Source organism: Sinocyclocheilus rhinocerous, unplaced genomic scaffold (assembly GCF_001515625.1).
Source record: "Sinocyclocheilus rhinocerous isolate Xijiao unplaced genomic scaffold, SAMN03320098_v1.1 scaffold111, whole genome shotgun sequence".
NCBI classification, from domain to species: Eukaryota; Metazoa; Chordata; class Actinopteri; order Cypriniformes; family Cyprinidae; genus Sinocyclocheilus; species Sinocyclocheilus rhinocerous.
In genome coordinates, this window is record NW_015642811.1 from 227,763 (window position 1) to 252,875 (window position 25,113).

General features: G+C 38.4%; 1 protein-coding gene across 1 annotated transcript in view; it reads left to right on the forward strand.

Annotated features, from left to right (window-relative positions):
- Nucleotides 1–23,984, forward strand: part of LOC107756425 (A disintegrin and metalloproteinase with thrombospondin motifs 2-like) — a 123,920-nt gene extending 99,936 nt beyond the window's left edge. The window contains exons 6-22 of the mRNA XM_016573524.1: nucleotides 8,170–8,326; nucleotides 8,587–8,692; nucleotides 9,413–9,556; nucleotides 9,637–9,769; nucleotides 12,043–12,072; nucleotides 13,531–13,644; nucleotides 13,728–13,873; nucleotides 13,953–14,128; nucleotides 15,777–15,910; nucleotides 15,986–16,106; nucleotides 16,720–16,800; nucleotides 16,902–17,065; nucleotides 17,159–17,327; nucleotides 17,441–17,445; nucleotides 17,523–17,652; nucleotides 18,879–18,968; nucleotides 22,321–23,984. Coding sequence (XP_016429010.1) covers nucleotides 8,170–8,326; nucleotides 8,587–8,692; nucleotides 9,413–9,556; nucleotides 9,637–9,769; nucleotides 12,043–12,072; nucleotides 13,531–13,644; nucleotides 13,728–13,873; nucleotides 13,953–14,128; nucleotides 15,777–15,910; nucleotides 15,986–16,106; nucleotides 16,720–16,800; nucleotides 16,902–17,065; nucleotides 17,159–17,327; nucleotides 17,441–17,445; nucleotides 17,523–17,652; nucleotides 18,879–18,968; nucleotides 22,321–23,705 — 3,285 coding nt within the window. The 3' untranslated portion in view covers nucleotides 23,706–23,984. The remainder of the gene's footprint in view (nucleotides 1–8,169; nucleotides 8,327–8,586; nucleotides 8,693–9,412; nucleotides 9,557–9,636; nucleotides 9,770–12,042; nucleotides 12,073–13,530; nucleotides 13,645–13,727; nucleotides 13,874–13,952; nucleotides 14,129–15,776; nucleotides 15,911–15,985; nucleotides 16,107–16,719; nucleotides 16,801–16,901; nucleotides 17,066–17,158; nucleotides 17,328–17,440; nucleotides 17,446–17,522; nucleotides 17,653–18,878; nucleotides 18,969–22,320) is intronic.
- The last annotated feature ends 1,129 nt before the right edge of the window (nucleotides 23,985–25,113 follow it).

Genomic DNA, 25,113 nt, shown 5'->3' on the forward strand with positions numbered 1-25,113 from the left:
AGACTCGAACATTGAATCTGTAGAAGATTTTCCCAGTGTGAAGTCTTGGATATCACTTAGTCATAATTCTCACTCAGAGCACTTGTGACCTCTGTCAAATGGCATTAAATTTACTTTAATGGAATGTATTCTAAAATGAGGCTTTTTGCTCTTACAATATCTGCCTGTCTCAATATTAAGATCTTAATGTTGCATCTAACACTGCTTTTCTCTCTTCACAGGTGAACGAGATCTATCATGACCATTCTCTCGGGGCACGAATAAACGTGGTGCTAGTTCGGATTGTTTTGGTCGATGCCAGAAAAGTAAGAAGCATTAATCTACTGACATCATGCATCAGATATCAGATGACAAGTTAAAGACAGCATGAATTCAAAATTAGCCATATTTGTTTTTTTATTTTTTTTATTACACATTTCTGTATGATCATTATGTTATGATTCATCATTGCATCTTTTGTGCAATTTGCTCAGCCTATGAAACAACTTAACTTTTTCGACTGACGTCACAAAACCCTGTCATTAATTTTTTTCTTAAATATCTTATATTGCTCAGAAATAAGCATATTTGTGGCAAACAGCCTTTCATGATTAATTTAATCCAGTCATATATCTAGTTATGTTGGTGAGCTTGGGCATTTCATGTTGTATAGTTTATAATGGTTTATAGTCATATCAAATGTGAACTGTCATTTCTTTTGTTAAATACATCACAGACAAATATTTGTAAACGATTTGTAGGCTAGCTTCCAAAAAAGTTGTAAACATTTGTGACAGTTTCAACATTTTTGAGGAGTCCCACACATTCAGTGTGGCTTAACCAGTGTTTTGAGTTTAGGATTGGGCTATCTGTTTTTTATTTGTCTTCATTTTTTGTTTAATGGAAGATGGATGGTGTGATTGGAAAACGTGTTTGGTGCTGCTAGTAGCGCAGAAATTTTCGTAGAAATTTTCGTAGTTGAGGTTTCATCTAAGACTTCATGTTCAGACTTTAGTTTTCACAGTGAGTGAGCACTGATGTAACCTAAAAAAAAATGTTTTCTCTTTATGCAAACCCCCAAATGATCCATTTCGTCTGTAGCTGTTTAGCACTTTGCAGTTCTGTATCATGACAGTTTGACATAACGCATCAGTGGCAAACATGTATAAGATACACACTCCGTTCCTCCCTCTCTTCCACCCTCTGTCTCACACTCACACCTACATAAACACATAAGCACACCGCTAGCTTAGCTTACATGCACATTTTTTTCCCACCCGCTTTTGCTGGGTGCTCACCATGGCCTAGGGCCTGTTATTCCACCGGACTGAGCAAACAGGAACTAAAAGCATAGAGTTCCCATGGGAGTCTTTTCAAAGTCGCACGCCTTCACAGTTCAACACCAAAGCACACAGAGTGCTGATGTTATGCAATTGCTTCCCAATACCCCCCACCCCAACACATAAACACGCACACACCAGCACCTCCCCTATGGGACCAAGCAAAGGATTCTGGGAAGAAGAATCAAGAATGCAAGATAAACAATCAATGATGACCCTGCCTCATTCATTAACACAGCTCCACAAAACGCTGTTCTTCCTGTAACTGGAGATCAGGGAGAGGCTGATCTCAGATCAGGTATCCAGCCTCAGATGTGGTTGACCTGATAGTGACCACAGTTCTAGGTTCAGCTTTCATCTGACACAGTTACTCACGAAGAAAGTCCCATATCTCTTTAAAGGTGGGGTATGTATTTTTTCAAAAACGCTTAAGAAAACTGAGTCGGGCCTAGTACCAAAACAAACTTGTAGCCAATCAGCAGTAAGGGGTGTGTCTACTCATGATGCGGAGGAGAGAGCGCTCAGTGCAATGGACATTAGCCGAGCCGAGCGACGAGCCGATGACAGAAAGATATAACGTTAGATGGCAGATAAAAAACAAAAGAGGAAAACGTCTGCGGAACAATAGAAGGCTTACGATAAGGCAAGAAGTAGGACCCGTGTAAATATCGGATCAGCTTTCCAGCGCTGGAGAGAACTCAAGGAGCGGAAGGCCTGCTATCGGATGCCGAGGTTGCTTTGTTTCTTCTCGATAGGTGAGTAACACCGTGTCTACACCGGACGTGTTCCGCCGCAACAGCTAAAGTCTGTCTACACCGGACGCGACAAAAGGGACCGTTGAAAATCATTTGAAATTTGTGTCAACACGTCATAAATAGAACACAGCAGCAGTTTTCTGTCGGGGATTTGTCGTGCCGTGCCGCGCCGCATCCAGTGTAGACAGCATCACTGATTATAATGAGTTCTATAGTACGCTCGCGTTCGGTGTAGACACGGTGTAACATTGGTTTTGCTTTATTTCACAGAACTAATCGTTGCCTGGGTTGCGTACGTATGTGTGGGGCGGAGCTATCAAAATAGGGGCGAGACCCTTTTGGGGTAGGGGCGTGTTTGTTTTGGTGATTTCAAATATCAACATTGGCTACCAGAAATCACTTACTCTGCCTTTAATGTATCAGTTTATCCACCAGGAACAGGGATATTAATGATCTTTATTTCACAGAACTAATCGTTGCCTGGGTTGTGTACGTATGTGTGGGGCGGAGCTATCAAAATAGGGGCGAGACCCTTTTGGGTTAGGGGCGTGTTTGTTTTGGTGATTTGAAATATCAACATTGGCTACCAGAAATCACTTACCCCACCTTAATATCTCACATAGACAGAAATGAGGATAGTATTAATTAATTGATTCTTTTTATAAGTGAATCATTGATTCATTCCTATTAATAATTGACTCCTTATTGTTAATCACTGAAACAATGAGTGAGTGAGTGAGTGAGTGAGTGAGTGAGTCATTGAAAGATTCATTCAAACTATTAGTTCACAACACAGATTCATTCAAGAAGTGACTGTCAAGTCAGTGAATTATTTCCTTAACCGATTTGTTAAGACTCTACTTATGACTGGATTATTAAATCATTCACATGAATCACGTGAGGCAATTTGTAAGCAATTCAATCAATAATTTCTGAGTGGGTCATTGAGTCATTTTTCCTATGGCATCCTATGTGTATATGACTTTCTTCTTTCAGACGAATCCAATCTTGAGTTACATTAAAAATTGTCATTGCTCTTCCAAGCTCTATAATGGCAGTGGGCGAGTGTTTTTCAACAGTCCAAAAGAAGACAAATAAAGAGCATCTATCCATAATAAAACGTGCCTCACACGGCTCTGTTCACACTTTTCTTTCTAGCCATTCCGGATGTCGTAGGACGTAGGCGTAGCGCACGCGCCGGTGATTAGTGACGAACGCGGAAGTTCGTTGGAGAGAGAGTAAAACTAAACGCCGGTCATGAATTAGAAGCATAAAACGAGGATTTGTAAAGAAAAATGTCAGAGGATTTCGATTACTTTGCTAAAGTAAGGAAACTTTGCTTCCTTTGCTCCTGTAAACAAACTCACGAGACTAGCATATCTCACAGGCGGGTGCACAATGCATACGTCCTACGTCATCCGCCCGGAACGGCTTGCACGTACAACAGTTAGAGGAAGTGAGAGAAAAGTGTTTATAATGTTTTAAATATGGATATTTTTCTTTCAAAAACTCATCGATACGCTACAGGAGGCCTTTATTCACCCCCTGGAGCCGTGTGAGGCACGTTTTATTATGGATGGATGCACATTATTGGACTTCTTTTGTACTGTTTAAAAAACAACACCCACCCACTGCCATTATAAAGCTTGGAAGAGCAAGGACAATTTTTAATATAACTCTGATTGGATTCATCTGAAAGAAGAAAGTCGTATACACCTAGGATAACCTTGAGCGTGAGTAAAACATGGGCTAATTTTCTTTTTTGGGTGAACTAACCCTTTAAGCCTTTCAATTAATCAGATCTTTCAACATTGTTTGTTTGAGCTACCTGGCACAGCAACATTTACTCAACCGATGGCCTGATTTAGTGCCACTAGTGGCTCAGAAATTACACACTTCACCTTTAAATGAGAAAATCTAGAGACAAACTAAAGTGAGCTTTGAAAGAGCAATTTTCCTCTGGGATCATCTGAATAATATGATGTCTAGAAAAAAAACTCTTAATCAATAGTGAAGTTAACACCTACTCCATTTATTCAATCAGTATCAGGTTCAGGAAGAAAGGATCTTTTCTCCAGGAGTGCTATCTGGATGCGTAACCCATGAGGAAGATATTTTTAAGCCACTTAAACATGACAATCCATCACCTTTCTATCTCTGCGATGGAGCTTACCATTACCACAAATGTCAGTTCACCCAGCGGGAGGAATAGCTCACAACGCTATGGTGCCCTCAAATTTGGCTCTTCTTACTGAGACATTATACCACCCCCAGCCATTATGATAAATGGTGCTTTTTCCTCTGTGACAGCTAGTGTGTGGGGTTACATGGTGATTACGTGCGGTTTCAGGTGAGATGGAGAGACAGAGGTCCACGGCGGGTCAGGCAGATGGCGTTTCCTGCGCTGATTTGTGGTGATTGTCCCTCTGGCCTGGTCTTTCTAGGATTGAGTTCTTAAAATGCAAACTGTCCCACATGAACTCATCAGGCGGTTGGCACACAGGTCTCTCTCTCTCTGTTTATCTGTCAGTTCTCTCTTCATCTCTGTCCCTGTGCTCGTACAACCTTTGGTTTCCTTTCCATTCTGTCTTTTTCCTTCCGTCTGTTGCTGGTCACGCTTCGTCTGCCTCTCGCTGTGGCTTAAAATGTTGTTTAACTCCATTCAGGGATGCAGTGGCCATAGGGAGTACCGGGACATTCCCAGTGGCTCGGTTGACCTGTGGGCTGGCTGTCGAAACCATATTTAGATAAAAAGTAAATATACAATGATTTTAAACGGCAAAAACCATGCTGAAATCATATGGCAGGCTGGCCACTTCCCAGTGGTAGAGTCTGGCATAGACGACATGCTCTAGACACAAAATAAAAGCAATTGAATGCATCCCTATTATCTGTTTTCATATAATATTTATTTTTTATTTTATTTCAGCTTTATTCAAATTAACAAAAATATATAAAAAAAAAAAAAAAGTTTTAGTTAACTATTATAACCCTGGTTTCCGTCCAAGTTAAATATTTAATTAAAAATCAGAAACAAAACATTCATGACAAAACATTCATGAATACACCAGCATTTCCATTCTTTGTGTTCAAGAGAACAAAACTGTCACTGCCAGGGGGTTGACGCAAACATGTTTTCTTCTGCGAGTGAGTTATTCAGTCACATGACTTGAGGCAAAGTCACATGTCCTTTTTATTTTCCATTATAGTTTATGTCTTACTCAATAACAAATGATCTACCTTCATATTGGCACATTGGTCTTTCCACCCAGCTTTTTTATGCAATGGACCATACTCTATTTTTAAAAATTATTCAGAAATTTGTTTTAAAACAAAATAATGAGCACACAATCCTAGGAAGTACAATTCCAGAATGTGTCTGACTGAATATGCATAATTTTTATAATAAACACATTCTTACAGGATTATCAGGTCAGCAATGACTAAATACCCACAGTGCTTTAAATGTAAATGTACTAATAGCTAATAAAGCTAGTTCATACAAACGGATTATTTAATTAAAACAAAACACACACACACACAGAACTCGATTCATGGCTTCCATAACTCAAACGCTGTATGGTTAAGGTGGGAAATGTCCTGGGATGTTAAAACCATCATCCGCATGTAGTACTTAGAGATACTTCCAATTAAATAGAGGCACATTGATGCAGTTGTTCCATTTTAGTAAATTCATCACAATTTTGTTAACCCTTATCTCAACCTCACCCCTCATTCAGTGTGAAAACCTTTCCATGTTTTTTTCTTATTCACACTCACTCTAGATCACTCTAGATCACCCACCTATTTCAAAAGCACTGCCACAGATATACATCTTTCTCCATCTGTATCTTTTTCTCTCCACCTCTCCCTCCCTCTTTTTCTTGCTCTTACACAAATGCCTGGTTGTTCCACACCCACTCCTCTCCCCTGCCGCCTCAGCCCCAATCAGCATGCAGCCTCACCCGTCTTGCCAGCAGGTTGTCCATCATTCCCAATTACTGTGGCAACCGTTGCTGCCGGCAGCGGCACGCACGATCAACCGAGTGACCCCGCACACCTCCAACAAGGTTCCAACATCACAGTCTCTTCCGCACATCTGTTCCGCTCTTCCCCTCACCTAGCACCGAAAAGATAAAGAGACCCTGACATGACACACCCAGCATCAATCCACAGAGCGTGTGTGCATGTGTGCATCTTCGGTGAATCACAGAGAAGATAAAGATGCCGAGACGTTCTTTTAATGAGCACGCTTTCACGTCTGTCATGTATTACGTTAACAAGAGGAAGTCTCTTGTGTACAGAATTCTGAGAAGACACCCTTTGTGACATTATCAACAAACATCTCAGTGATGGAATCAAGATAAGTGAAGATAAATCATGTGTTTAGTAACTAGTTTACATTAGTCTGCTGTCTGTGCACAAACCTACGGCGTAAAAATCCTCAGTCACAAATAAATGAAGTGTAATGAGAGAATAAAGCGCTAGATGCACTTGTTCTGAGAGTGATGCTGAGTTGAGTTATTTCCCACCACCCTCTTTCTTCCCATGGTGCACAGCTATGCATTGGAATGGTGAAGCCTCCCTCTACTGGTTGGTGAAGACATTGCAGCGTAGTTCTCAGAGTTCATGACCTTGATGCATAAAATGCACAAGAGTGAGGCACAGGGAAAGAGAGGCAGTTTCAGGACACTCATCTGGAAAGGATCTCCTACTTCCATGGCTCTCGTGGCCACGTCATCAAAGCACAGCCACGCATTCCTGTCTGGATGTTTCTTTGCACACATTTACCACACTGCACAGATTATGGAAGAAAAGCGGTGCAATGTTTACGTCTGTGTTCACACGGGCGTGAAATGTAGCAATAATAACAGCGTCACGGCTGCCGTTGTTAACAATGTAAACTTTTTTTTCTGTTGTTGTTATTATATAAACATTTCATATCAACGTGTTCAGTTTCACTATACAACTTATTTTGATTGGATTGTTCAGTACTTTCAACATCAAAGGACGTTAATGATACTAGATGATACTAGCTGATTGATTAACAATAGTGCCGAGCTTTTGAAGTTTGTGTTGATGTAATTGTTTAGGAGTCTGTCTTCTGATTAAAGGAATGGTCTAGGTTCAACATCTGTGATTTGACTACAGAAAAAAGTTTCGAGTCATCCCTCAATATTAAAACAAACAACAATTGTTCAGTGTTCAGTAATGTACTAATAATGGATGTCTAAGGGTACATCATATTAAATTTAACAGCTTTACTAGCATTAAATGGTCAAGATGTTTGATATAACTAAAAAGACAATGTTAGTATACAGTACTGCAATTTACCTCTCATTTTAACTCGTGTAATTTTAAGTCTTGTGGTTATACACTGCCATTCAAAAGTTTGAAGTCAGTATTTTAAATAAATTAATGGTTTTATTCACATTAAATTGATCAAAAGTGACACTGTTACAACTAATGATGCTACAAAAGATTTCTACTTAAAATAAATGCTGTTCTTTAAACCTTTCTATTAATCAGAGAATCCTAGAAAACAAATCACAGTTTAAACAACACTGATAATGAGAAGAACTATTGATAGTAAGTTTGCTGAAATTAATTGGAGCCTCAGTGAGCATAAGAGATTTCTTTAAGAAACATAAAAAAATCTTGCCGACCCCAAACTTTTGAAAGGTAGTATGCATACTTACATTGGTCTGGCAGTAACAATCATCAGTACTTTGAAAAGTTAATCACCCTCATGTCAGTTCAAACCCTTATGAAATTCTTAAAACTAATAAAATGCTTTGGAATTCTAGTTGTTTTTTCCCCCCATGATTTCAAGCTCCAAAAAAGTTTCCAAAGCATCATAAAAGTCATCCATTCAATCCATGTGCTGTATTCCAGGTCTTCTGAAGTAATAAAACAAAAGTAAAAGAAAAACATTTTATAATAGATTCTTTCAGAAATTGATAAAATGTTAAATGGTAAACTATTCCATTATTAGTTGTACTGAACCCATAACTTAATTTAGAATTTTTGTAATTGATTCACACCTTGACCAAATGTAACTTTGAGTGTAACATCCTTCTCATGTATGCTTTCAGTCCACGAGCCTCATTGAGCTGGGTAATCCTTCTCAGAGTCTGGAGAATGTGTGTCGCTGGGCTTTCGAACAGCAGAGGAAGGACACCACTGATAAAGAATACCATGATCACGCCATCTTTCTCACTCGTCAAGAGTTTGGACCCACAGGGATGCAGGGTAAAATCAACACACATGCACACTAACACAGGTAATCATCAACCTCCAGAGATTGAAACATGCTAACAAAAGCAGATGATCTTTCAAACATGAACACATGCGTTCAGTTTGAAAAATATGTATCTGTAAGGACATGCCACAATGATCTTGAAATGACCTTGACTTCAGGCCTCAGACCAGTGGAAGATAAGTGTTAGAAATAACATGTGATGAAGATGTGAGGAGGACAAACTCGGTCAGCTGTTCTTATGTTTTGCTAGGTTATGCTCCTGTCACAGGCATGTGTCATCCTGTACGGAGCTGCACTCTCAACCATGAGGACGGTTTCTCATCAGCTTTTGTCGTGGCGCATGAAACCGGCCACGTGTGAGTATCTGCTACAGTATGTCAAAAGATACCTAATATATTTTCATTTATACAGCAGTTCGTTCAGGTCCTTGAGTTATGTTCCTTGAATCTGATTGGTTGAGCATCATTCGAACAGCTGACTTTCCACTGTTTGTGTCGCTAATTAGTGTATTAGTGGTGTGGATTTTACAGTGTACTCTTTCTGCATGTTACATTGAAATGTCAGTAGGTGGCGATAAGTGATTGTCTTGTTATAAATTAATCAGTGAATCATTTTAAATAGTTTGCAACCAATTTATTCATCATGGATTCATTGAGTAAACAAGTGACTGGCTGCATCTGAAATTGCATACTTCCTACTGTAGGTGCAAAGCAGTATGTAAAAAGAGTAGTATGTTCAGATTCACAGTATTGATAACATAGTACTCAGATGACGTACTACTTTTGGCAAGATTTTGAAGTGTGCATCAGAAAGTACCTTCTTAGAGATTATGCGATTTTGGACGCAGCCACTATGAGTGAATCGTTGAGTAATTTTCTCAATAGATTTGTTCAAAAACAAATTCATTCAGGAACAGAACAAGTGACAGACTATATGATTGAATCATTGAATTATTCACACAAGCAATTTATTCAAAACTCTTAAATTCTCATAATTCCACATAAGTCTAAAAATACCAAAATAAGGGGCAAGTTGTTCTCAAAAAAGTAAATTGTATATATGCGTGCGCGTTATAGGTTGGGAATGGAGCATGATGGGCAGGGGAATCGTTGTGGAGATGAGGTGCAGATGGGGAGCATCATGGCTCCACTGGTGCAGGCGGCTTTCCACCGCTTCCACTGGTCCCGCTGCAGTCAACAGGAACTGGGCCGCTACCTGCAGTGAGTGCTAGACAGACATACACAGACAATCTTGACTAGTACGACTGTGGATTATTTACCATCTCATTCTGCCTCTGAAGTTCGTATGATTGTCTCCGTGACGACCCGTTCGAGCACAAATGGGAGGAGCTTCCACACCCGCCCGGGCTGCATTACTCCATGCACGAACAGTGTCGCTTTGACTTCGGGGCCGGATACATGATGTGCACAGCGGTGAGTCTTGAATTCACTGCTGCACAGGCTTTTTCATTCAAGTAATGCATTATTATTATGAGATTGTAAAATCACTACGAGCATGTATAATTCTACAAGCATTCTTCCTTGACAACCATCAGCTTGCCATAACAATCACCATTTGTGGTCATTGGGTTCACCGTAGGTTGCTGTGACCCAGTATGATGTGTGTTATACATGCCAATAATGCATTATGAATGGAACACAGTATTTTGTGTTAAGTGACTGAGTTTTGATATCTGTACATGCCAAAGGGAAAAGGCTTAATGGAACAGAATAGTGCACCAAAAATGTTCAGTCTGTCACTATTTTACTCGTGCTCATGTTGGTTCAAACCCGTATGACTTTCTTTCTTCTGTGGAGCACAAAAGAAGGAGCTTTCAAGCTTTATAAAGGAGACAAAAGCACCATTTAAAGTGGTCCCTATGACTCATGCACTTTATTCCAAGTCTTCTGAAGTAATGTAAGTTATACAGTTACCATTCACCGCTCTAGCTCTTTTTGGCATGTTCTTCAGAGAAGCAGCATAAATTCATTAACAAATTCTTCTTTTGAGTCAGATCTTTTCAAATATTTTTTTCATAATTTTGCAAGTTTAAAAGCAATTAAAACATTCTGTGTGTTCCACAGAAAAAAAAGTCATACGGGGTGGGCTAACATGAGGGTGAGTGAATAATGAAACCATTTTCATTTTTGGGTAAACAAATCTTTTAGTGAACAAGAGATGAACAAGGGGCCGGATACATAAAACATTCTAAAGAAAAAAATGTCTTCTTAACTGCCATTTTCATTAAATTTTTTAACTTAAGAAAAAAGTTACGAATATTTTGCATTCTCAAAAATTCTTCTTAAGAACGCTATCTTATTTCTTAAGATTGTTCTTAAGACAAAACTTTCAAGAACTCAAAAGAATTTTCTTAAAAATCATCATAAATAACTTAAAGTTAGGATAGCCTCAGACTTGTCTTAAATTCCAAATAGTTAGAATGATTTAATGAATTTATTGGGGTATTTCAAATTATTTGATATATTTAGGCATTACAACACTAGCTACATAATTTACATAGTAGGACTAGTAATAAGAATAGCTACAAGACTAGCTACATTAGACTAGCCACAACAACGCTAGCTACATATTATACAGTACATAGTAGGGCTAATAATAAGGGTGTGCACAAGTTTTCTGAAGTGATCAGTGATGACTGATAATGTAAACAATTCTACAAAAATGAGTAGAAATGAGTAGAACGAGTAGAAAAACCCATACACAGGACGCGTTTAATGTAGCAGAGCGGACAAACATACTGGAAGCATTCACTCAGAAGAGAACACAAAAACAGCACAAAAATGAATGAAACGGATTGCTGCAGCTTGAGACATTCTCTTTAAAAGTAACTGTTCAAAAACATGGCGCATTAAAAACGTGAAGCCGAGTGTTCGCACTCATGATTATTAGAGTAATCTGAAGGAAGCGCAAGAAGGCAATCCTTGAAGTGAGTCTTCAGTCAAGTATTCAGATAAAGACTGTAATTTTCTTCTTAAGAAAAAAAGATGTTTTTAAGAATATATTTGCAAACTTCTTAAGAATCTTTCAATTGCACTTAGGAGTATTCAGTAACACTTGTTGTCCTTGTTACGCATGTTACATGTACTTACTATTATAATAGCAATAAATTATGCATTATTACATGCAACAAACCCTAAGCCAAACCCTAATGCTAACCCTAACCATATAGTAAGTACATGTAGTTAAATAATATTACTCAGTACTTAAATTCTGTATATAATTACACTGTAACAAGGACACCTTAAAATAAAGTGTAACCAAGTATTCTTACAAACTTCATGGAATTCATCTTAAGGAATCTTACAATTTTATTTTGTGAATCCTGCCCCAGGTTTTAAAACTACTCCACAGCACATCACCTGGTTTTATTTTATATAGATGTTGATATAAAATAAATTCCAGATTGACAATTAAAAAAAAAAAAAAACATTTGATGAACACCAAATTTCAAAATGAAGTCACTCGTCTATTGGAAAGAAAATGCGTGGCTATAATTATACTGTTTGTAATTCACTTTTGGGAATAAAATTGATCAGTTAATCAAAACCAGATGTCATGAGTTTGATATCCCTTGATAAACTGGATAAAAATGATTTGAAGAATAATTTCTGCTCACAAAATGAGATTCCAGCTGAACAGCACTGCTTGGACTGTACTTCACTGTCTTGTTAAACCATTCCCTTAGCTGCAAAAGGTGGGGCCATCAGGAGCCCAGGTAAGGCGTTCTCCTCAGTCGCAACGTGGCCTCTTTCGTTTGAACTTGATTCAATTCAGATGGTCTTATTGTTAATCATTACATGTTATTGGTTGGTGTTCAGCTCATTGTCATTTTGCAGACACATATGCAGTAGGCTACTAAACCCACAGTTGTTTCTGAAATAATTGGCTTTCACAAGAATTAAAAGGAGTGTTTGAGTTCAATACAAACTTAAGAATTTAAATAATTTTGGCTCGTACTTCAGTTTCTAAAAAAAAAAAAAAAATGTGTGTACAGAAATGCACATATACATGCACATGAATACTCAACGAAAGAGCAAATTCCACACATAGGAATTGTATTAGGATAATGCACAACTGGAGGTTCATCCACCTAGAACAGTAGTCCCACTGCTTAACGGTTGATTTAGACACCTTTGCAGCTTAAGTAGCACATTTTTGTATGGAAGAATTGATATAAGTGCTTTAGCAAGAACATTTCTGCTTCTAAACCCTGTGGAATGCCTGCTACTAGTGTAAACTCTGTTTTTGTTCTGTTTTTCGAACTGAAGTAGATCTCAGACCTCTTTTAAACATTCTTTTAATGTCAAGTTAACCAGGTCATTGCAGTCTGGTGACTTTTCAGAGAGTTTTCTACATTAATTAGAAAAAAATATATCAATGAATAGATTGCTGACTTGAACAAGTTTAACCGTACAGTTCTCAGAAGCATCTAAAAATCTCTACAGGTGCTAAATAATCGTCTAGCTTTTGGCCTAGCAATCTTTTCGCTATTTAGCTTGGCAAACTCCAAACAATATTCAAACTGAGACAACAGTAGCAGCCAGCTGGCTACTGCTGAAAACTGTGAGCCATTATTTTGCACTTGGTGCCTTGATGTGTTTAAAACGCTTGTTGGGTTTAGGATCTTGCTAAATGTAGTGTCATCATTAGTACCACAGCCAGAGATTCTGGTCTTGTCTACTACGCCTCTCAGAGGAAGGAAAACAAAGAGAGATTTTGCTTAACGTTTGACCTTAATTGAGGCCATATCCCATCACTGGCCAGCATTCTGTTGTCTAACTGTGCTGTTGGTCACAGGCTGTCTCATAACTTAAAGAGTTTTCGTCATTGCTTTGATTTGCCTGCATGAGATTGCTTTGTTACATAAATGTAACCGGCCCATGAATGAAAATGTATCATACTGTTTCATCATGCCTGAACAACTGTTATAATATTATATTTTATATTATATTAAGTAACTTTTTTTTCAATTATTAGAAATTTACAGGGCTGTTTTAATAGTGGTGATTGTACATAATTTTGTCTTTGTAATGAACAGTTTACTAGATTTACCTAATCAGATGTCCTTCAGTTTGATCCTACCCTGACCAGCTGTGTCTTGTCGTCAGATTTCTCTCATTCATTGTGTGAGTTTGAGAATTATTTTTCTTCTCTCTGTTCCTCTGTTTCTCAGTATCGCCCCTTTGACCCCTGTAAGCAGCTTTGGTGTGCTCACCCAGACAACCCCTTTTTCTGCAAGACCAAAAAAGGTCCGCCCATCGATGGCACTAAATGCGGTGATGGGAAGGTACCACTCAGCCTTTCATACAGATCCATCCTGAGACTCACTTGCTTCCTCTGTGTTTATGTGTTGCTCTCTTCCTCTCTCAGCACTGTTTTAAAGGCCACTGTATGCAGTTGACTCCAGACATCATAAAGCGGGAAGGAAGCTGGGGGATGTGGAGTGAGTTTGGCGCCTGCTCTCACCCCTGTGGAAGGGGACTACAGTTTCGCACACGAGCGTGTGACAATCCGCGGTGTGTATCTATCTATCTGTTGGTCTGTCTAATTTTTTCATATATAGCTCATTTTTTTCCTTCCGTTAACCTCCTCCAGTCCAGCTAACGGTGGACGTATTTGCTCCGGCCCAAGTTATCAGTTCCAGATTTGTAATACGCATGAGTGTGAGGACCCGTACCACGACTACAGAGCCGAGCAATGTAGCATGATGGACAACAAGTTTGAGTACCAGAATACCTGGCACCACTGGCTGCCTTATGAACACCCCGACCGTAAGTAATACGGCAGATTTCATGACCACACAAAGTTGAAAACAGCTTTTCCTCTGCAAAAAAGACACCTTGAAAACAGTTGGTCTAGATCAGTGATGGGCAAACTTGGCCCTTCCAGGCCACTTTCCTGCAGAGATTTGGTCCAACCCTGATAAAACTCACCTGCCTGTAGCTTTCTAGTAGTCTTGAAGACAATGATTAGCTGGTTCAGGTGTGTTTGATTAGAGTTGGAGCTAAACTCTGAAGGAAAGTGACCTGGAAGGGCCAAGTTTGCCCACCCCTGGTCTAGATTAAATGTTTTTTTTATAATGTAAATAATTTTTAAATAAGATCTTAAATATTTTTATTTGTAAAGTTTATTTAAATGAATATAATGCAGTTTGAGTTTTAAATATATATTTTAATTCTATTATTTAAATCAGTGGTTTTCAAACCGGTCCTGCGAGCACCCCCAGCACTGCACATTTTCTGTGTCTCCCTTATCTATCACACCTGATTCAACTCATCAGCTCATTAGTAGAGACTGCAAGACCTGAAATGGGTGTGTGAGATATAGGGAGACATACAAAATGTGAGGTGCTAGGGGTGCTTGCAGGACCGGTTTGAAAACCACTGATTTAAATTATTTACATTTTATTTAAAGCTTACTTTAGATTGTTTCCCACTCCTGTCCTGCACAATCTAGCTCAGTTTGTCAGCCAGGCCTGTAACCAGACTGATGTAATCCATCTCTCCGCACAGCTGTTTTCACTTACAGAGTGGGTACACATGAAAATATGATTTCATTCAAACCCCCCTCTTTTTTCCACATGTACATCTACACTATTCATGACATCACTTAGAACATAAAATCCCTCCAGTTATTAGCACTGTGGACATCTGCCTTAGCCTTACGATCAACACAGGCACATCCAAAGTAATTCTCATATAAAGAACCTTTTTGAGCCTTTTTTTTTTACTGTCATGTCAATTACGACTGAACTGCAGAATATTTCAGAAAATAATGTTTGTGGTTCACAAAATGGGCTTGGATACCTTTGATCAGATGAGATAATCATTTTTACATGATGTTTTTTACATTTTACTCTCTGGACAAATGTACTCTGTTGGTCTCGATTTGATTTGTGTGGGTTTGCTTTTTTGCTGTGGAATAAAGTACTTGTTTTGCTTGTACTTTTTCCACACAGAATGAAATTAAATGCTTTTAAATAACTGGGACATTCAACAGGCATCACAGTGTTCGTAGATAATTTTGGTCTTTATGAAAAATTGAACTGGACTTATTAGAATGTACTTCTGGAACAGAAGCGTCCAGTTTTTGTATTAGCTGGGAAACTGTTTGGGATGATATAATGTACAATGCTTTTATAGACCATGTAAAGACTATCAAGAGACCTTTTTTTGTATAAACCATGGAATAATGTTATCTAACTATCCTCTGTTGGACAAAGATGTACGGTATTAGATGTGGAATATTTTTGGAAATTTAAATGGTATATGATCAACATTTCTTTTATTTTACTTAATTTTTTTCTTAGAATTACAGTTTGTATATTTTTCTTTGAATTCAAGATCATTTAAATCCTTATAAATGTGCATTTGATCTCAGTCCATCACTCAGGGATCTCTCTTGTCTTGTTTTCCATAGCTAAGCAACGCTGCAAACTGTACTGTCAATCCAAAGAAACGCGAGCTGTAGTCAACATGCAGACTCCGGTGGAACCTGGAACACGCTGTTCCTACAAAGATCCCTACAGTGTGTGTGTGGCCGGAGACTGTGAGGTGAATAGCTGTGTGTACCGTTTGTAAAGGTTTGTGTTTAGTGGCCTGTTGCTCATGATGTCTCTCTCCCTTCAGAAAGTGGGCTGTGATAATGTGGTTGGATCAGCTCTACAGGAAGATAAGTGTGGCGTCTGCGGGGGAGATGGAACCAAGTGCAAGACTCACAAGTTTAACTTCACCTTTGTAGAGAAGAAAGGTACATTTCCGCTGCACACATGTTGGCTCTGTTCCAAAACCTAATGGAGGCAGCATTTTAAGGCATCACAGGCCCAGTCCAGACACAATGGCTCTTCCAAACATAGGCATAATTATAAGCCTCATAAGATACCTTCTTTCAGACAAATTCTTTGCAAAGAAAATCCCATAACACAGTGCAACTCAGTGAAAAAATTACATGAAGCAAATGTTGGTTTCAAATACTATTAATTTAATACTGAAAAGTAGTGATGGATGCTTTCGAAACACTGCTTTGTGAAGCTTGTATCAAACTGCCATGAGTCATGTGATTTCAGTAAACAAAGCTTTGTTATGTCATATCTGTTTCAATGTTTACATTTTTAAAATGTTTAAAAACACATTTATAACAAAAGCAAGATTTGTAGTTACTAGTCTAATACTGGCCTGATTATCCAAGCTCTCCATATAACAAAAACAAAACAAGGTCTACAATTTAATAAAATAACACATATAGACAGTTCATGTTTAATAGTATTAGAAATTTCCGAAAAGCTTTGTTTCTTTAATCACATTTTTATGTTTATTAAAGTATTGAAGTAAAGTAATAGAGATTTGCAAATGTTTTGGTGTAGGTGTCATTAAAGTGCTGGAAGTTCCCAGAGGGGCGAGACATCTCTTCATCCAGGAACTTAATGGGACTACTCACATTTTAGGTAAAGCCTGATCATTTCCTGTAGTTTTGATTCATCAGATCATTTCCTGTTTGTTTGATTGCAGCTCTCTCTCTCTTTTTTTTTTTTTTTTTGCCAAATAGCTGTCAGGAATAAAGCGTCAGGTGATTTCTTTCTCAACGCCCATGGAGACTACCCAGAGACACGCTCAGTTATTGAAAAAGGTCTGGAATGGGAGTATGAAAATAAAAACAACAAGGACACCATTCAAACCAGCGGACCCTTGAAAAGCGACGTGGTTGTTATGGTAATCTCCCGTAGGAATCCACACACACACAAACATCAGTGAATACACAACTTGTCTTAATTGGTTGTCTTTAATTGTGTAATTGTTTACTAGATCCGAATGCATGGATCAGCCAAGGTGAAGGTGTCGATCAAATACATCACTGACAATGACAGACTGTGTGATGGTACCAATGAGAATAACATGGTCCCTGATAATGCGGTGCCATATTCCTGGGTGGTGAAAAGATGGACACCCTGTTCCAAGACCTGTGGAGGAGGTAGTTCACTGTAACCACAATCATTTATTTGAGAGTAGTTTAAGAGACAGCCAAGTTTCTACCATGACTGATCATTTGCTAAGTCCTGCCTTAAAACAATCTTGCCTCTATGACAGTACAGGTCTGAGCGCGGGATTAGTTTGATATTCTTTAACATGAAAATAATGAATATTTGTTTGTGTGTGTGTGCTGTTGTAGTGCTCAGTGACATGTGGTAATGGTACGCAGGAGAGGCAGGTGCTTTGTCATACCCGTGACAACACCATTGGACTCTGTCTGGACTCCAAACCTGCTGCATTGAGACCCTGCAGAATGGATCCCTGCCCAAGTGCGTATTTGATTATGTGCTCCCATTTTCAGAAACTTTCTTTAAGTCGAAAATAACAACCCGAAATGTCTAACAGATCAGTACATTCAAAATTGTAAGTCAACATGAAGTGCTGTTTGCAGCCTATTTTTAATTGATATATTTCTGGTTGTAGCAAGATATTAGAGTAGAAAAAATATAGGGCAGGACTTGAGAGCCATTGAGAATTGGTTGGATTGTTAAAAGTGGCCGTAACATACCAAAATGGAGTCAGATGGTTGGTGGGAAAGGGTTAAAAGTAATGCATAATGGATCTCTCTAAGATAAGGGTGTATATAACTGGTTACACTTTAAAATAAGGATGTGTACATTATCTAACATGATTGAACAATATTTTACATCATGTATTAGATATAAGATTTTTAAATGTTTTTGAAAGAAGCTCACCCAAGCTGCATTTAATTGATCAAAAGTACAATAAAAACAGTAATATTGTTTTATTACAATTAAAAATACATTTTCTATTTGAATATATTGAAATTTAAATGTAATTTATTCATGTGATGCAGTGCTGAATTTTCAGCAGCCATTACTTCAGTCTTCAGTGTCACATGATTCTTCAGAAATCATTCCAATATGCTGATTTGGTGCTCATGAAACATTTCTTGTTTGATGAGGGTTGTTGACAACAGTTGTGCTGCTTAATATTTATTCAGTAGGCTATTTTTTGTAGCATCATAAATGTCTTAACTGCCAGTTTTTATCAATTTAATGCATTTTGCTGAATAAAGGTATTCAATTCTTAAAAAAAACACCCTCACCCTGACCCCAACAATGAACTAGAACTTTCTAACATTAACTAGATTAATAAATAATAAACAATAATATGCAATGCTAGCTTTCTATGCCATCTTTATATGTCATCTTCCAAGCGCTAATCAGAAGTCGTGATATCGATTTTCATTTCATGTTGATGAAGACCAAAATATATGAAGCCAAGTATTCATATATGAAGTATGGTGAATTGGGATTATTTGAATGTACACATACTAATGATCTGTCCAGCATGCTTATTAATGTTATTAATGAAAGTTGAATTATCTGTAGCCTACTAGTTTTTGCAGAAATAACAGACTAATTCTTAACACGAATGAACACACTAATATAGTTGATTTTTCTTTCTTTCTCTCGCATTCTCTTTGTCTCCTGGGCTTTCTCCTTCCCAATCCCTCTCCCACATGCGACAGGGAGCGCTTCCGACTTCAACAAGCACGGCAACTTCCTGATACAGTGGTTGTCGCGTCACGACCCCAAATACCCCGTGCAGAGGATGTCAAGTAAAGCGTCTCTCTCCAGCCACGTTGTGGCGCTGCGCTGTCTCACCTCTCTCAGCTGGACCTTCCCTCTGTCTCTCTGCCTGGCTTTACAAGGCAAACTCCCCTGACTGCCTCCCTCTTCCGAGGCTTGCACGCTTCTTTTTCCTGGGTGGTGGTCCTCTTTTATGGGGCGTTCCGATAGGGGGAGGTTTCTCTGTTTCTCTCTCTCTCTGTCTCTCGCTCTATCTCTCTCTCTCCCTCTCCTTTGTGGAGCTCTGTGTTGTGAACGCTGGCCAGTAAGAAATTGTTGACAAAACAAAACATGTAAAAAATTCGGGGGATGTTCGTTAAAGGAGGGGCTTTGTGATTGGACGGGCAGCTTGAGGAGCTAATGATTGCGCTGAGCTTTCCGCAGGGGCGACGCGTTTGTTTGAATCACTGCCCTCTGCAAGCTGTTTCCATATGGCTCACGCTCTCAAGGCGGACGCCGTTTTACAGAGGCGCCGCCTGAGCTGCAGGTGTGAAGGGGAAAAAAATAAACATGAAAAGTGGCTAAAAGATAAAAAAAAGAAAAAAAAACCTAAGCTTTATTGTGAATGTGAACTTGTCACAATGAGGAAATCTTTGCTAAGTGCTCATTCCACATCCTAGTTCATTCTGGAAAACTGTTGGAACAAAAACAAACACGTTAAGATGTTAACATGGGACGTACTGTTGAACCGCCATCGTACGTGTTGGTGGCCGATGGTGAACATGAGGTGGAACTTGCTAAACAGGGTCGCTTTATTACACACGTTCGAATGCCATAACCACCTCATCCTCCATCCTCTCTTCGACTGTTAACAAATTCAATAAATGCAGCTTATTTGTGCTTGCAGACTTTAAACAAACATATAAATATATTTGTATTTATATATGAATATAAATCTATATGGGTGCCAATAATATGAATATGAATAATTTGTTTTACCATGAATAAGCTGTAGCTTATTAGCCTAACATGTTGACTGCTACTGATCGCTTTAATTCTTGACTGTTATGTGTATTTTTTTATTGATTTTACATAAATACAGAACTATAGCTATTTAATAATAGAAGTTAAGTGTTTCGGGGGAAGGGGAAGACCTATATTATGCAGGACTCGCTCAGCCAGTTGCCTCTCCATTTTATTTATTTATTTATTTTCAAGAGAAGTGGTTTCATTTTATCGGATTCATCCTGAACGAGAGAGATTCATGCACATTAAATATCTCCACGTGGTGATGAGTGACATGCGTTTTCGTCATGCCTTCGTATGTGCGAGGGTTTCCGACACGTGTCTGCCAGCATGCATTTTTAACGACAGTTACCAGTGGCCATACAAAAGACGACACATAAATATACCTCATGAACTTTCATCCACATCCGAGCGCACTCTTTTCGGGGGGGGGGTTGGGGGGTTGGTACATAGAGCGTAAGAACAATGCCTTACACTACGTTTGAATGTATCGGCATTTATCTGTGAGAGTGATGGCTTAGTGCACAGAAACCAGAGGCAGCTTCAAACAAAACCTGAAATAGAGCCAACTGATCAACCAATCATCACACATCCGAAAACAGTGGCTAACTCATTGGATACAGAGAGCGTTTTAGTGGAAACCTACACTCTGCATCTCTTTATCACTTCAGACGTGTCATTGTATTGTGAAACACATTTCTGTTGTGACTATGTAGCGAGCTATCCGAATTTTCATGCTCAAAGCCGTGGAGAAAACACTAGGAAAAGCCAGACCTTGCAGTGAGATACTGTAAATAAACATTGGTGTTTACTGTATTTAATAACATTTATGACTGTTATCTCCTTACTTATAAGAAAAAAATGCTAATATTATATACTATGAGTAACTGTCATGTTACTTCACTGGCCTAACTGCGTCTTGGCTGGCTGTTGTGGGGAAAAATGTCTGGGGAACATTCAGATGGACTTACGTGCACTGCGTCTATATGCACTTTGATTTATCAGGGAAACTTTATTAATGTTTTGTAAATGTTTAATATATGACACTTGTATGTGCCATGCCAGTTTTTACATAATCATGGAAATCCTGTATTTTATTTAACCAATGACCTATTTATTTATTTACCTGTTCATCTGAATTACCAATGGATCAATTGTTCTCAAAGTAATGAAGTGTTTAACCAAAGTTACTGTGAACTTGTACCTTTCAATACAGTTGATTATTTATTTTTCTGAAGAAGACAACTCTATCTGTATGTTTAAATGGGTGTGGGAGGAGTGCATTTCATAGTTTCAGTTTCTGTCATGATCAACTGCAAAAGTAGGAATAAAAAAAGTGTTATAAAAATGGAGAGAAAAAAAAATCGAATGGCTTTTTCCTGCCTGTGTTGTCGCTCTGCTTTCTGTCTATTTCTCTTTCACCATCTGTGGTAGAATTGCAGGTTATTTTGCAGAGCTGTTTTATTATTGTTTCAGTTGTGCTACAATAATAAGGATTACTGTAATCCTTATTTACCCTGTGAATCAGGGTAAAGCAAAAACACTGATATTTGCCATGTATTCACTTAATAATGGGTTTTTGTTGTGCAATGAACAATTTGTTTTAAATTTGAACAAATTTTCTGTTAAAGTTGTGTAAAACAGTTGTTTTTGCAATTTTGTGAAGGTCTCCTAAGCTGTCATTAATTTGTTTTTGATTTTTTTGTATATATCTGCATCATATTGATATATGCAGATATATATCCTACTCTCAGCTGTTAGCCACTGAAAATCCCTTTGACAATCACCAATTTTTGGAGGATCTTGCAAAATGTTTTAGCTAAAGATTATATAAATAAATATAATCCATATTCAGAAGGACACAAATAACCAAATTTATAGTCCATAAATAACCACATTCACAAGGAAGATTATTATTATTAATTATTATTATTATTAAAAGAAAACGGCATGTTAACCAACTCATCCTAACATGTTTAGTCCTCTAGTATGCATCTATATGCCTGTCTTTGCAGACTTGCTTAATGGTCAGTTCATAACTCTGTTTCTTCCTTTGCTTCAACTAATGCTTCTCTTTATTTTTATTTTTTTTTCATTTCTGCTTATTTCTTACTCAAACTTGTGAAAAGCATGAAAAGCTTAGAAGACACGTTTCTAGTTAGCTGCACATATCCTCATTAAACTCCTCATCATAGATTGTAAAAAATTATGTAATGTGATTGTTACCTTAAGAAGCTTTTTCTACTTGATCTGACCTTTAAATTTAGTTTTGATCACGTAAACAAATGTATTTAGCTTGTTGCGGTGATGTTAAATCATATATTTGATTTCAATGTACATACATATGTCTTATTAGGTGCCTCTCTTGTGTTGCAGAACGTTGTCATGGTGACCGTTCTGCATTCTGTCGCATGGAGGTGCTGCAGCAGTATTGCTCTCTGCCGGGCTTCCAGCGCATGTGCTGCAAGTCCTGCAAGGTTGGCAATATCACAAAGACCACGGTGACCACAAGTAAGCCACCATCCAAAACGAAAATCACCACCAACGGACGATCCACCACAACTCAAAGTCCCACACGCACAGAGTCCACCACCGTGTGGACCTCCACAGCAGACTTTTTGCCGACCACAGAAGGGAAAAGTGCCACATCTGTGAGCACACCTTGGTTATATACCATTTTAGCAATGTCGCCCTTTTATCCATATACTACAACTCCTATCTATAAGCCCGCTACTCCAGAACAGAGCACATCCTTTGCCATTACTACACCAAGTAGGATCACATCTGCACCTGCGGACGTGACCGAATTACCTGTTAGCACTGTTTCTGCAGCAACAAGGATCACATCTGCACTTGCAAATGTGGCAAACAGCACCGAATTACCTGTTAGCACTGTTTCTGCAGCAACAAGAATCACATCTGCACCTGGAAATGACGTGACCGAATTACCTGTTAGCACTGTTTCTGCAGCTACAAGGGTCACATCTGCACCTGCGGACGTGACCGAATTACCTGTTAGCACTGTTTCTGCAGCAACAAGGATCAAATCTGCACTAGCAGATGTGGCAAACAGCACAGAATTACCTGTTAGCACTGTTTCTGCAGCAACAAGGATCACATCTGCACTTGCAGATGTGGCAAACAGCACAGAATTACCTGTTAGCACTGTTTCTGCAGCAACAAGGATCACATCTGCACCTGCAGATGATGTGGCAAACAGCACCGAATTACCTGTTAGCACTGTTTTCCCAGTAATTTTCAGTGATCTGAATAATGGCACCACTGTCCAGTTTAAAGAGTTTGATGGGAGTAGTGGTGCACCAGATGTAGACAGCAGTGCGATATTGCAGTCAACAACAGTGAATGGTGTGAATGAAAGGGAATTGACAACCTCAGTCAATATGGATGTCAGCATCCCAGTGACATCTATATCAGAGGTGCTAACAACCACTGAAGAACCTGCTCCCCTGGTACCAACTTCTGTATATACAACTTCCAGTACACCACTGTCCAGTACAACAACATCTGGCACAGAGAAGACAAGCGGACGGCCAAATAAAGTGGAAGAAGTGAGTGAGAGCAACGCTATTGATATACCGTATCGAATAATCCCATTGGACAATGAGTTTCCTGTGAATAACATCATCCCCAGGAGAGGACGTGTGTTTCTGCGTGAGAAAACACGGAATAAGCGCATCCAGGAACTGCTTGAGGAGAAGCGAAACTTTTTGAGACGGATGAAAAGAGCACAGGGGATTTGAACCCTGTCCAGTTTCTCTTATAGAGATACAGCTGCCAAATGCAACTTCTGAATCTAGACTTTATTTTGGTGCTTGGGTCAAGAACTGGAAAATGGCCAAAATATTGCTGTGAACTGATGCTTTCCCCTCTTTTAATGACATGGGCAAACTGATCTTTGTGGAACAAAACCACTAGCAAGTGTTTGCATAGTTGCTTTGAACCTCAACAATGTCCCTTTAGGAGGTTTCACTGGAGGATCTTCTAATTCAAAGTGATTTATCATTTTAAAGGATTAGTTCAGCCAAAAATGGAAATTCTGTCATCATTTATTCAAGCTCATGTCTTTCCAAACCTGTACGAGTTTCTTCCTGCCATGGAACACAAAAACAGAGATTTAGCCATTTTTTTTTTTCATTTTCCGTATTACATAAGTGAATGGTAGTGAGGAGCAATGAAGCTCCAAAGATGACAATAAAGCATCATACAAATCATCTTCCAAAGTCTTCTGAAGCCATGTGGTATTGTGCCAAAAAACAAGTTGTTTTTCACAGACAGCATCATAAATAAATCATAAATCTTTAATATCATTCACATTCCAAGAAATTCAAACACGGTTCATTAAGATTTGTATGGTACTTTTATGGTTCTGTTTTATCTATTTGGGAAGCTTGACTGCTTCTTGTCCTCATCCCCTTTCATTGAATTGAAAAAAGCATCATGAAAAATAAAAGGAAGTCAACAAGAGGGTGAGTGAATGATGATAGAAATTTCATGTTTGGGTGATCTAAAAATCATAGAAAGAGAGTTAGGCAAATATGCTCAATGACAGATACAGATGATAGGCACATACTGTATTATGGGTAAATTAGCAAAAAATAAAATAAATCAGTTGGCACCAGTCTGAAATGTACGTTGGCTACAGTGTGTTTCAGCTGCATATTTTATCATAAAAATGTCTAATAATTTTACAGAGTTAAAAATGTGGAACCTGTGGTGGTGATGTGAATATAGTAAAAAATGAGCCCAGAGAAGTGAATCAGAGTTAAGTGTGAACATAGCCAGACATGACATGCAGAAGACATTGATATTCTTACATGTACCTATATCACAGTCTATATCACAGTCACACTAATGAATCATTTGATAAGAACAATTCAGGGATGCACCGTATTACATACATGCAGATGTTAATTTTGTGCTTGTGAATTATATTTCTTTTCACCAGTAAGCAAGCGTGTGCTGAAACTTTATCAGATCGGGTCAAGATGATATCTATTTTTATTTGTAAGATTTTGACTTCTTATAAGAATACTTTACACCCCTACCCAAAGATGTCAAAGACTCCATCATTATGTAAAAAGCAGAAGAAAATGTCAAAAACAGAAATAAATTGTATATGCCGCAAAAAAATGTTTCACAGTTTTACAT